At 38.6% G+C, this 12,604-nt stretch overlaps 1 protein-coding gene across 2 annotated transcripts in view; it reads right to left on the bottom strand.

Moving 5' to 3' along the window:
• LOC103592480 (hydrocephalus-inducing protein homolog) overlaps nt 1–12,604 on the bottom strand; it is a 144,774-nt gene that overhangs the window by 32,093 nt on the left and 100,077 nt on the right. For both annotated transcript variants that reach the window (XR_550664.1, XM_008575221.1), the window contains exons 12-14: nt 7,641–7,708; nt 2,884–3,119; nt 640–740 (exon numbers count right to left, since the gene is read on the bottom strand). Coding sequence is in view for 1 of the 2 variants with exons in the window: in XM_008575221.1 (XP_008573443.1) it covers nt 640–740; nt 2,884–3,119; nt 7,641–7,708 (405 nt within the window). In the remaining variant the exon portion in view is untranslated. The remainder of the gene's footprint in view (nt 1–639; nt 741–2,883; nt 3,120–7,640; nt 7,709–12,604) is intronic.

Below are 12,604 nucleotides of genomic sequence, written 5' to 3'. Positions count from 1 at the left end.
AGTAGTAACACCATCACCCTCAAGCACCACCATTGGAAAGACCGTAACTTGGTCAAGGAGACACAGTCAACAAACAGCAGAGTCAGGATTTTTAACCTCACTACAGAGCCACTGCTGCCTCTCTAAAAAAGAGAGAAATTGGTGATGGCTCTGAGGGTTTATGCTATTAGAGAGGAGCCTCATTTTCGGGGCTCGCTCACAACTAGCAATTCAAGTCATAGTAACAATGTTCTGGAGCAGGGACCTCTTAGTGAAATGGATCTTGCACTACAGGACTGAAAGCAGCACCTTCCTGCTACATAACTCCAGAGTACTATATTGAAAGATCAACATTAAAACCAGCAACTCTTAATCTCTTCCTGCTAAATCTTTTCGGTTACATACATTGAAAATCAGACCCATCAGAGAGCACTATTCTTAACAGTGAAAAACACACACAACCCTTATCTCCCCCAAAGGTGATTTAGAAACATTTGCTAGTTTAAAGCTTTGTCATTTGAATATCAGATTCAGCTTCCCTTCCCAGGAAGGCAGAACACATCCTGTGTGCAGTGGTTGGCAGGCAAGCTGCCTTCGGGAGGCAGCCCATTACTGGTGGCCCAGGGGAGGCTCCGGAGAGAGAAAGCAGGTGAGTGATACCTTGCTGTAATTAAGAGCGCCAGCACTTCTTCTCCGATGCCGTCCACATCCACCACCAGCGCCAGCTCATATTTCTGCACAGTGTTGGAACATAATGTCACCTGGAAAGAAAAAGGTGAAAAGTTGCTTTTCTAAAAGGCCAGCCTTCTCTCTGCACAGTGGAGAGAGCAGCCAGGGGAAGGACTACGCTGATCAGTGTCATATCTAAGTGCTCTGTGGATGTATGGTGTTTTACATTTTCAGTTGAACAAGTTACATTGTGGGATCAGAGCATGCTGAGTATTTTCAAAGGCCAGGTTAGAAGCCAAATGGCTTTTAGTATAATAGGTTTGCTTATTACTGAGGCTGTTTTATGAAAATCCACATACTTCCATATGGGGAAAAATAATGATGAAGGATGAGCAATACCAAAGAAACTTTAATTATTGCAATTTAAATCGTTCCTTACACCTCTGGGCTATATGAATTATGAAAATTCAATATACCAATAAAACACTAGAGCAAAATAAATGAAAATAACCATATCAATTCCAGAAAATAGCATAAGAAATCAATTACTCTGTTTTACCAAAATCTTGTGCCCCGCCCCCCATATTAATTTTTAGAACAGAAAATAGGAAGCTCCAAAGGAAGGTCTATCCGAGGACAATATCTGGCCAGAAACACATACCTTATGTTTTTATTTGCTGCTGTGAAACTTTGCCTTTAGGCTTTTGAAAGCCTTGTTACAATTTTTAATTGCTTCAAAATGATTTGTAGTAGAAGAGGTACTTGTAAGTCTAGAAAACAGCTTCTGGCATGGGTTAAAGCTTTTCTACCTATAAATTATGTATCAGGTACTAATTAAAATTTTTTTGGTTGCAGAGAGAATCACTGGATGCAAATTTCAGTCCACATAGACCTGGCTGAAGTGCAAGTCAGGAGAGAAAATCGAAGCTTGGAGAAAGCTTTTCCAGATATAAAGGAAAAATAAAATGGAGATGAAGTCATTGATTTGGAAAGAAAACTTGTCAGATTTGGAAAGAAGCAGAAAATCCTGCTGTGACTTGTCACCCCCTGTTTATGTATCTGGGCTATGGTTAAAAGGAAGAAAGACCATGTGGTCCTGGTGGAAGGCTGCTATGGAGATGCTATGTCTTTTAAAATCTTCTGCTATCTGGGAGAAGCAGAAAAAAAAAAAAAAAAAGGAAAAAGGGAAAGATAGGCAACACACCTGGGCTAAGTTTTATTAAGTAAAAAAGAAAGAAATCCATTGCAGCAGCACTTCTCACTAGGAAAGTCACATTTAGCAATCCTGAGTAGTTATAATGATATACAATATCAAATCTCATTGGACCTGTGGAGAAGCCCATGGAAGGACTGAAAACTCCCAGAAAAGATTTAGGGTGAGTGGATTTGAGGTGAAATATTATGAAGCACTGAAAACAAATCTGGGGAATAAAATGACAACTGGGTTAAACATTCAATGGTAATGACTAAAGAGAAAATTACCAACCTTAGCTATGAAGTCTTATCTTTTTTCTTTCCCAGAAAGCATAAAATCATTTCAATTTAGCAGCCTTCAGTATTGCTAGACCTAACTGCTTGGAGGAGCAAAAGTGAGGAAGACAGCCAAAACCTTTCTCAGTTAACTGTGAAATAATTCTGCTGGCGGCATCAGGAGGCCATAACCAAGGCATTTCGCTGTCCTGATTTTGGGCACAGCAAGACAGGGTGGACAAGCAGCGTCCCACCGCTCTTCCTGGGACCTAAATACAAAGCATCGATGGCAACATCACATCCATGCTTGCTATGAAGTCTGGATTCATATTACAAATCTGAATAAACTGGATATCATCTTTGGCATAAATCTGGCTATTTGTTGGTATAAAGGATCTGAGTCTGAAGGGAAGAGCCTAATTATCAATGAATTTGTACATCTGTTTATACTATTACTGAAGGTGTTCTATCTGTATAGAGCAGTGGTTTTACCAGAAATACCTAGAATCCACTGTTCTGGTGAAGACAATGCATCTAGATTAATGTAAATCCACTGGAGCAGGGTCAATCTCCTTGCCCGATGGATTTGTGTCTGAATTCTTCTACTGCAGTAGTTCATTTTCTCATAGGCCCATGTTTCCACGTGAATTGACAGGCATTCCCTCTCACTGACACTGGACATAGAGCAAACCCTAAATGTGGTTCTAATGGCCATTTGAAAATTCAGCTGCACAGCTGTGTGTGCTGGAAGCCCATGCACTTTACCCTGATAGCAGCAAATCCCTGGGAACGGATGGTGCCACAGTTGGGAGTGATGGTGAATTCTTTTGGTTTCATTGTGGGTATTTCTTCCTTGGTCCGAGATGGTCTTTTGTTGTCTGAATACTGCTCACAACTTGAAATGCTTTTATGGCCAAGGCCATCCCCGGGGATACGCAGTTTGAAGATCATGGGGACCAAAGAGGTATTATTGAGGGAACATATCAAGGTTTGAGGAAACCCTGAAAAACAAAATATGACATGAGAAATAAAAGCCCCCCAAATAGGCTCCCTTGACCCTCAACCTCTCCTAGCAAATGCCAGACTCCTTGAATAAATTGTCTATGCAATTCATCACTACTTAACTCCAACTTGCTCTAAATTCATCACTCCTTAACTCCAACTTTCCCTAAATATTGTTTCAATCATACAATCAACAAATATATTTCATTCATTCATTCAATTGTTCATTTATGCATTCATTCACTTATGCATTCACTCAATGAATATTTATTATGCATTTACTATGTATCAGGTTAAACAGTAGATACAAAACAAACCCTTTGAACGTCACCCAGGCCTTTCCAAAGAGGCAGCCCCTATTACTAGTTTGCTGAGTAGTTCTGGAGAAGTATATTTTGCATAAAAATATGTTTTGTTTTTTTTTAACAAGGAATTATGCTTGCTCTTTTTGTTTGCTAGGTGTGAAAGGAGCAGACTGTGTGGTTTTGCCCTCTGTGTGACCCAGAGCCTGCCTAGAAATGATAGAACTCATCCTGCACTTGTCTGTGGATCATGCTCTCAGCGTTGATGATATAATATTTAATAATAGCCTCTCCCAGTAGAGGCTTTACAACCTGCTTTAGAGGCCAGAGACTAACACCCCAACTTTTACCTCGCTTAAACAAAGCTGCTTTGTCACATTTACACAGCTCTGTTGCGTTCAGTTCAGTGAGATTCATGCTCTTTTCTTAAGAGATGTAGATCTTCCTTGCCTGGCAAACAATAAATTGAGCTTTGATTTTGGATACCCTAGGTGGACATTATATATCTGCCACCATTTTCAGAACAAGAAGAATTATCTATAGCCATAGGAGAACAAAAATGCCTATTTCTACTGGATGCAAACACTGCTCTTCTACCTTGAACCCTGCTGCAATAAAATACAATCAGTCTCTTGGAATAATGACTGTTACTGCAGTGGGTATTTTGAACTGATCTACTTCTAACTTGTTTTTTAAATGGTCAATAGTTAATTCAATCGACCAATATATTTTACCAATTTCTTTGCTCATAATTTTTTCTTGCAACTCATTCAAGCCCTTTGGGTTCAAGGATGTTATTTTAAAAATTACATCCTTTAGAAGTTCTTTCACTAAGGGTCTGCAGATGGTGGCTTTTAGTCTTTTTATGTTAAATATGTCTCAATTTCATCCTAACTTAATGACAGAGTGAGCACAGAATTCTAGGACGGCAATTATTTTCTCTCAATATTTTGAAAACTTTATTGCAGATCTTCTTGTACCATTGCCACTGTAAGATAGCTGCTGTTAGTTTAATTGTTATTCTTTCATAGATAATTTTTCTCTCTACTAGCTTTTAAGATTTTCTCTTTATCTTTGGTGTCCTTTAATTTCACTATGATGTTTCTATGTTTGGATTTACTTTTATTTGTCCGGCTATACACTATAAGGTCAGCTGTTTTTCTTTAATTTAAAAATTCTCAGCCACTATCTCTTCAAATATTGCTCTCTGGCCATTTTTACTCTTTCTCCTTCTGCTCCTATTAGATACATGTTGGAACTTTTAAATTAATCTATTCTCCATGTTTCTTTATTTCCCTTTTATATATTTTATGCTTCGTTTGCTTCCAGTGCTGTATTCAGGATGAATTTCTCAATTCTAGTGAATTGTCAATGTACACGTTTTATGCCTGATTGCCAGTGTTTTGAGAGCTCAAGTGGAGGGAAAAGGAAGAGGATGGAGAATTTTGCAGTTCGGTGTGTTCAGTAGTTCCTAATTCCTTGTTATCAATACAATATTTCTTCTCTAAGCTGTACCTGGGGTCCACCAATCCACAAACCCTTTGGTTCATCCCCTTGATGGATCAATCTCTAGTCTTATGCCAGGGTGAGACAGGCACAGTTGCCAAGCTGTGTAGAATGGGGGTAGGTGATGGGTGAGGGTTAAATTGCTGTATCTAGGACTCATGCCAAAGGAACATGTTAAATGTTATGAATAAATTTTTTTAAAATTAAAAAACCCATTGACCAGTGCTGATAATTTCTTATAAACAAAATCCATTTCATAGGTATATTTAAGAGAATGCCTGCATCTGCCATATATATATTGCTTTGAGTATCTTTATCATTCTTAATCCCATTGCAGTGTGGCTTCTGCTCCCATCACTGTTAAAAACTGTACCTAGAACCCGCTAGTGACTTATACTATTCAGTCTGGAGCACACTAACATGAAGTTATTCATGTTAGAAGCATCCCCATTAAAAATCAATGCCTGTTCCTTGAAGGCCCTGTTTTTGTATTTATAGTCATTGAAACACACTGGAAGGAAGCTATAGATACCTGAAAACAAATACAGCATTTTGAAAATATCAGCGGCATCTCAGCATTATATGTGTACGCTTCCCCTTTACCATATTCTATTGAAATAAATTCTATTAGGGTCCTGGATGTTTTTAAGCATCTGAATTTTAGACAAAGAGTTTCAGGTACTCTTGGGGCTTAATAATTGGCTTGCAATTGGCATATGGCATTTACATTAACATTTCAGAGCTCAATAATAGAGTAGATTCCAGACAATGAAAACAGTGTGAGATTTCTTGGAGGAACTGACTTGGGATGCTTAATTGGACTCTCCTTTCTCCCTGCAGGGTGATGTGATACAGGGCACATCGTCCAAATGTCCCTGTGCTGGGCTTTGTATTCCAGTGCTGTGGAAGGGTGTGCTGCTGTCATACATCAGCTGCATAGACCTCTCCTCAGACTCAATTTGAATGGTTCAGAGGATGACTACCTAGGTCTTTGGGTAAACTAATATTCCTCACATTGTGCACCAGTTGCAGTTACCTTTGAGAACCTCTCTTAATTGGCCACCAGATGATTTTCAAGTTGAAGGTCACTTTTATTTTCCTTCAAAAGAGTAATCACTTAGACATACCCTACAATTTGTAAAAATCTCTCCAGCCATTTCCATATGTTACAGTAACAGATATTCAACTTTATTTATGTAAGTTTTCCTACAGTATGTATTTTATGCAATATAACACACATGAGGGGCATTGTATAAATAATGTGCTCTGAATAAATAAAATTGTCATAACCCCTAAATGTTAAAGCAGCTGAGAAAGACGTCATGAATAGGCTTTTTCTAAAGAACTATTTTTACCCAAAATAAACGGATCTACTCAAAATGAAGCAAAAGTCAAAATGGGAGGCCATGAGGCAGAATGGAAAGGATTGGGGAATACAGATCTGGACTAGTGTTTCTCAACCTTTTTTCCCCCATTATTACCACCTAAAAAAAAGGTAAATTAATTTTAAATAGAAGAAAATTAATTAATTAAATATGATTTAAGTTAGATTAAAATTCTCCCTAACAGCAAAAAAAAGTTAATTACTAAGGAATGAGATTCTCTTGGGTACAACTGAACTTTCACAAATCATTGTTTTATCTATGTTTTTGTGTCTTTTTCCCCCACCATCCAAGCACCAATTTTTGCCCCTTTGAGGGCGACATCACACCTGTTCATAATGCATAACTTTAGATAGATCTAATCTGAAATACTAATTCTGTTACTGTTGTGCGACCTTAGGAAGTTATGTAATTGTTCCAAGCATCACTGCTTCCACCTCTGAAATGGGGATATTAAGTAGTTTCTCCCTACAGGATTGCTAAAAGGTTTAAATGTAGCACTGCATGTTATCCACTTGGCAGTGGCTGAAACACAAGAAATAACTAATAAATGGAGCTTCTGCTGCTACTGTTGTTTTTATTACTGCAGAAGCTTAGACAGGAAGCAGGGAAAAGATTGAGTGGGAAGACAACACGAAAACGTAGAAGAGCCTTCAACCTGGACTGATGGAACACCTGAATCAAACCACCACTGACTCCAGCTTAAACTTGAGAGCATCTCTGTGAAGCAGTTGCTGTGTAGCCAGACTGGCAAATCAGAATCTGCATTTATTTATTTTTTGTCCTTTTTGAGACCGGCCACACCGCGCTCAGCCAGTGAGCGCTGTGAGTGCACCAGTCATCCCTATATAGGATCTGGACCCGCGGCGGGAGCGCTGCTGCGCTCCCAGCGCTGCACTCTCCCGAGTGCGCCATAGGCTCGGCCCCAGAATCTGCATTTAAATAGAGTGTTCAGAATATTCAGAGAGTGGAATGAAGCCCGAGGCTCTCCGTTGTCTCACGGCTGGAAGAGGGAAGATGGTCGTGGCATGACAGCTGTTAGTGCTCAGGACACAGCTACCACTTTTACACATAAACTAGAAAATGGCACCCAAATACCACTGCCACAGAGGAAGGAAAGATCAATTCTCTTTTTTTAAAATTTAATTTTATTTTGTCAATATACAATGTGGTTGATTATTGTGGCCCATTAAGGAAAGACCAATTCTACACACCCTTGGCTGGTACTCATTAAAAATAGTAAGAGGGGTTGTTTGTAAACCTTTCTTCTCCCATGAAGAGAGAAAAGGAATTCTACCTTATTTATAATTTAAAATGGAAAATGACTCACCAAAGGAAACATCACCAAAGTGCAGAGCAGGAACGTTAAAGTGGAAGGTAGGTCCAATGATACAGCCTCTGAAAGTAGGAATACAAATTGGGGGAGTAGGGAGAGAATCCAGTGAATTCAGGATAACAATCAGCAACTGCGGAGAGGGTAAGGGTAAGGGTAAAAACCATTACCTTGGCATTAAGTAAATTATAGAATCTAGGATTTAGAGAGATTTTGAGATGATGGTCTATCATAATGGTTCTTATAATTTTTTTCCAAGACTCAAACCATGGGTTTTAGCAAATGATGCTGCAATTAACTTATTACCTTATTCCTACTAATGAATGGGGCAGAGGCAGAGCAGACAGATCACTAAACCAATGGCACAAAATATTGTTAATTTAGATGAGACACATATCACATAAAGTTCTTAACTCACCCAGAAATAAAAATTGTAAGTCTAATCATATAACAAACATCCAAGACTGCCAATGATTCCAGTAATCCCTGTCCCACACTTTCATAAAACTGTGTTAATTCCACTCCTGCCACCACCTAGCTGTGATCTTGGCCAGACACTTTACCTCTATCAGCCTAAGTTTCTCTTTCTCATGTATAAAAGAGAGGACTGGGGTAGCTGGTTTTGAATGACCTCTTACTCTAAATGTTGATCTACAAAGGGACTTCAAAAAGTTTGTGAAAAAATAGAATCAAAAGATAAAAATAAAAAATACAAACTTTATTTCTCAACATGAAGTCCATCAAGTTCAAGACAACACTTTTGTAAGTGATGATACCAGCCATTTAGTCCATCCAAAGGAACTGAGGGTCCTGGGAATTTATCCATGTTAATGCAGTGTTTTTTATATTATTAACTGAGGAAAAATGGGGGCCCTCTGAAGATTTTAAAGATTAGGAAACAAAAAGAAGTCAGAAAGAGACAAATCAAAACTTTAAGGTGAATGCCTAATGATTCCTCATTGAAACTCATAAAATTGTCCTTGTCTGATGAGATAAATGAGCAGGAGCATTGTTATAGTGGAAAAGGACTCTTTAATGAAATTTCCTTGGTGTTTTTCTGCTAAAGCTTTGGCGTACTTTCTCCAAACACTCATAATAAGCAGAGGTTATTGTTCTTTGGTCCTCCAAAAAGTCAACAAGCAAAATGCCTGAGTATCCCAAAAAACTGCTGTCACACCCTTGGCTCTTGACTGATCCACTCTTGCTTTTCTACCTCTTGGTAGCCATGGCTTTGATTGTGCTTTGTCTTCAGGAAGGTACTGGTAAAGCCATGTGTCATCTCCTGTTACAATTCTTCAAAGAAATGCTGCAGGATCTTGATTCCACTTGTTTAAAATTTCCATTGAAAGCTCTGCTCTTGTCTGTAGCTGATCTTGGTGCAACAGTTTTGGCATCTGTTGAGTAGAAAAGTTTGTTCAACTGTAATTTTTCAGTCAGAATTGTGTAAGCTGAACCAATTGGGATGTCTATGGTGTTGGTGTTTCTGCTGTTACTCATCCATCCTCTTCAATTAAGGCCTGAAGAAGATTATTTTTTCCCTCACAAATTGATGTGGATGCTCTGCCACTGCAGTCTTCATCTTTAATATTCTTTCCTCTCTTCTTAAAATGAATTATCCATTTGTAAACTGCTGATTACTTTGGGGCACTGTCTTTATAAACTTTTTATAAATCATCAGTGATTTTTGCCATTCTTCCACCCAGGCTTCACCATACATTTGATGTTTGTTCTTGCTTCAATTTTAGCAGAATTCATGCTGTTCTGATAGGGGCTTTTTTCAAACTGTTTTATCCTTCTTAGTGCCTCAGACTAGATCCTGCTTAGACATGTTATAAATAGTTAATACAAATTTATTTTGGTGCAAAAAGTTTTTGAAATCTATGCATAGTTTTTTCATAATATGCATTTTCCATGAAATTTTTGAAGATCTTTTGTATTCCTCTCTCAGTGCAAGGCCTCATGATCTTGGAGAGATGCTCTAGTTTAAAATAAATAGAGAGATTCTGCAACTTCTAGTTTACTTCAGGTGTGGTAGGTAGAATATTGGTTCCCAGAGGAGTACGTCTGAAGTCTTAGGAGCTGAGGGCAGCCCCCTCTGCTCAGAAGCAGGCAAGGAGCATGCCTGGGGTCCTAGGCAGGAGCCAAGAGCAGCCCCCTCTGCCCAGAAGCAAGTAAGTAGCATGCCCAGGGTCCTAGGTAGGAGCCAAGGGCAGCATCCCCTGCCCAGAAGCAGGAAAGGAGTGTACCCGGGGTCCTAGGCAGGAGCTGAGGAGAGCCCCTTCCACCTGGAAGCAGGCAAGCAGCAGATTATGCTTGGAGTCCTAGGCAAGAGCCAACGGCAGCATCCCCCACCTGGAAGCAAGCAAAAGAGCACACTGAAAACATGACTTCCACATGAGTGGTCTACCACAACCACTGTCACAGCCATGGTTGCTGTAAAAGCGGCTTGATGTCACAGCAGCAGCCACAGATACCATGCAGGTGGCCTGCCAGACACTCAACTGCATTGACATAAGGAGAGTCACCAGTGGAGACCAGAAAAAGAAGAGGACATCTCTCTCCTCTAATCCCACTCTGGAGTAATAGAAGAAGCCACTGCTCTATCAGAAGACTGGATGTCAATGTAGAGAAACTAGAAATACAAAACCTCAAGAAAATATGACACCATCAAAAGGATACAGTAATTCTCAAATACCAGATTCTTTAGAGCAGGAAACCCTTGAAATGACTGAAAAGGAATCCTAAGCAACAATTTTAAGGAAACTCATGGAGATACAAGAACACTCAGTTAGACAACATAATGAAATGAGAAAAAAAAATCCAGGATAGGAAGAGGAAATTTACAAAGAGATTAATACATTGAAAAAGAATGTAGCAGAACTCCTGGAACTGATGGATTCATTCAATGAAATAAAAAACCCAACTGAGAGCTTAAGCAGCAGGCTAGAACAAGCAGAAGAATTTCTGAACTTGAAGATAGCCTTTTTGAAATAACCTAGGTGGACAAAAGAAGGAAAAAAGAATTTTTTAAAAATGAAGAAAATCTAAGAGAGCTAGCAGACAACCTTACCACACAAACATTCAAATCATGCATATTCCAGAAGGGGAGGAGAAAGAAAAAAGGAATGGAAAACCTGTTCAATGAAATAATAACAGAAAACTTCCCAGTTATAGGGAGAGACATGGACCTTCAGATCTAGGAGGGTCAAAGATTGCCAAACTGATTCAACCCAAAATATCCTCTCCAAGACACATTATAGTCAAACTGGCAAAGCTCAAAGACAAAGAGAGGATCTTAAAAGAAGCAAGAAAAAAGCATCAAGGTACCTATAAGGGAGCCCCTATCAGACTAACAGCAGACTCCTCAACAGAAACTCGATAGGCCAGAAGAAAATGGGAAAATATATTCAAAGTCCTAAAAGAAAAAAATTTCCACGAAGAATACTACCCAGCAACACTATCCTTCAGAAATGAGGGAGAAATAGTGTATTTTCCAGACAGATAAAAGCTGCAGAAATTCACCACCACATGACCAGCCCTACAAGAAATCCTCAAGGGAGTCCTGCATCTGGAATCTGAACAACAATAATCACTATCATGCATACACAAGAAAGAACAAAACCCATCAGTAGAATAAAAATGCAAATGAGAAAGAGAAAGAAACTAAATCTTACCACCACAAAAAACCATAATGACAATGAAACAAAGCAAACAAACTCTCAGTCTCTTTGGAAGATGATAAGGAAACAATTCATTTTTCTAAAACTAGTAAGTAAAAGGGAAGAGTCAAACATTTATCCTGTCTTTTCTATATGAATTGTTCCTCAGGGTAGCGTAAATAGCTGAGGAGGGAATATTTCTGTCTAGTAAAGTATCCCATTTAGTAAATAAAGGGGGAATAAAATAATTAGAATATGGTATTTTGCAAACTCCTATTGAAATAATGAATCTAGCAAATAATCACCAATGACTGCTAATGTCACAGAGAGACAATCAGAAATAATGGGCCTCCTGCAGTAAGAACATAGACCTCTGAAGCCAGTTGGTCATGGTGTATAATCCTTTTTATAAGTTGTGGAATTTGTTTGCTAGTATTTTGTTGAGGATTTTTGTGTCTATATTCATAAAGGTTACTGGTTTTTAGCTTTCTTGTGATATTTTTGTCTGTTTTTGGTATCAGGGTAATACTGGCCTCAGAAAATGAGTTGGAAGGAGTTCCTACCTTTTCCATTTTTTAGAGAAGAATTTGTGGAGGATTGATGTCAACTCTTCATTGAACATTTAGTAGAATTTGCTAGTAGAGCCATCTGATTCTTGTTTTTTTGTTTTCATTTTTACGTGGTAAGCTTTTTCATTACTATTTCAATCTCTCTATTACAGGTCTATTGAGATTTTTTGTTTATTCTTGAGTTAGTTTTAGTAGTTTGTGTCTTTCTAGGAATTTTCCCATGTTATCTAGGTTATCTAATTTGTTGGTATTCAGTGGTTCACAATGTTACCTAATAATTCCTGTTGGGTATAGTGTTCTATAGATGTCTGTTAGCTGGTTTATAGTGTTCAACTCTTCTCTTTCCTTTATGATATTCTGCTTAGTTTTATATTTATTATTGAAAGTGGGGTATTGACATCTCCAACTATCATAGTTGAATTGTCTATTTCTCCCTTTAATTCTGCCTGTTTGTGCTTCATGTATTTTGGTGTTCTGCTGTTAAGTGTGTGTATATTTATAACTGTCATATCTTCTTGATAGATTAACTCATTTATCATTGTAAAATGTCCTTTTTTTTTTGCCTTGAGTAACAATTTTTATTTTTATTTTTTTTATTTTTTTATTTTTTTGTCTTTTTTCCGTGTCCGGCAACGGATCGCAACCCTCAGTGTTGCCCCCTTACCGGACCGGGGACCGGCAACGGGATCGCAAGCCTCGGCGTTGCTCCCGCGCCTCGCTCAGCCAGTGAGCG

This window comes from Galeopterus variegatus, unplaced genomic scaffold (genome assembly GCF_000696425.1).
Source record: "Galeopterus variegatus unplaced genomic scaffold, G_variegatus-3.0.2 Scaffold1157, whole genome shotgun sequence".
In the NCBI taxonomy this organism is placed as follows: Eukaryota; Metazoa; Chordata; class Mammalia; order Dermoptera; family Cynocephalidae; genus Galeopterus; species Galeopterus variegatus.
The sequence above is the reverse complement of the archived record's forward strand: the minus strand, read 5'-3'. Positions and strand labels throughout refer to the sequence as shown.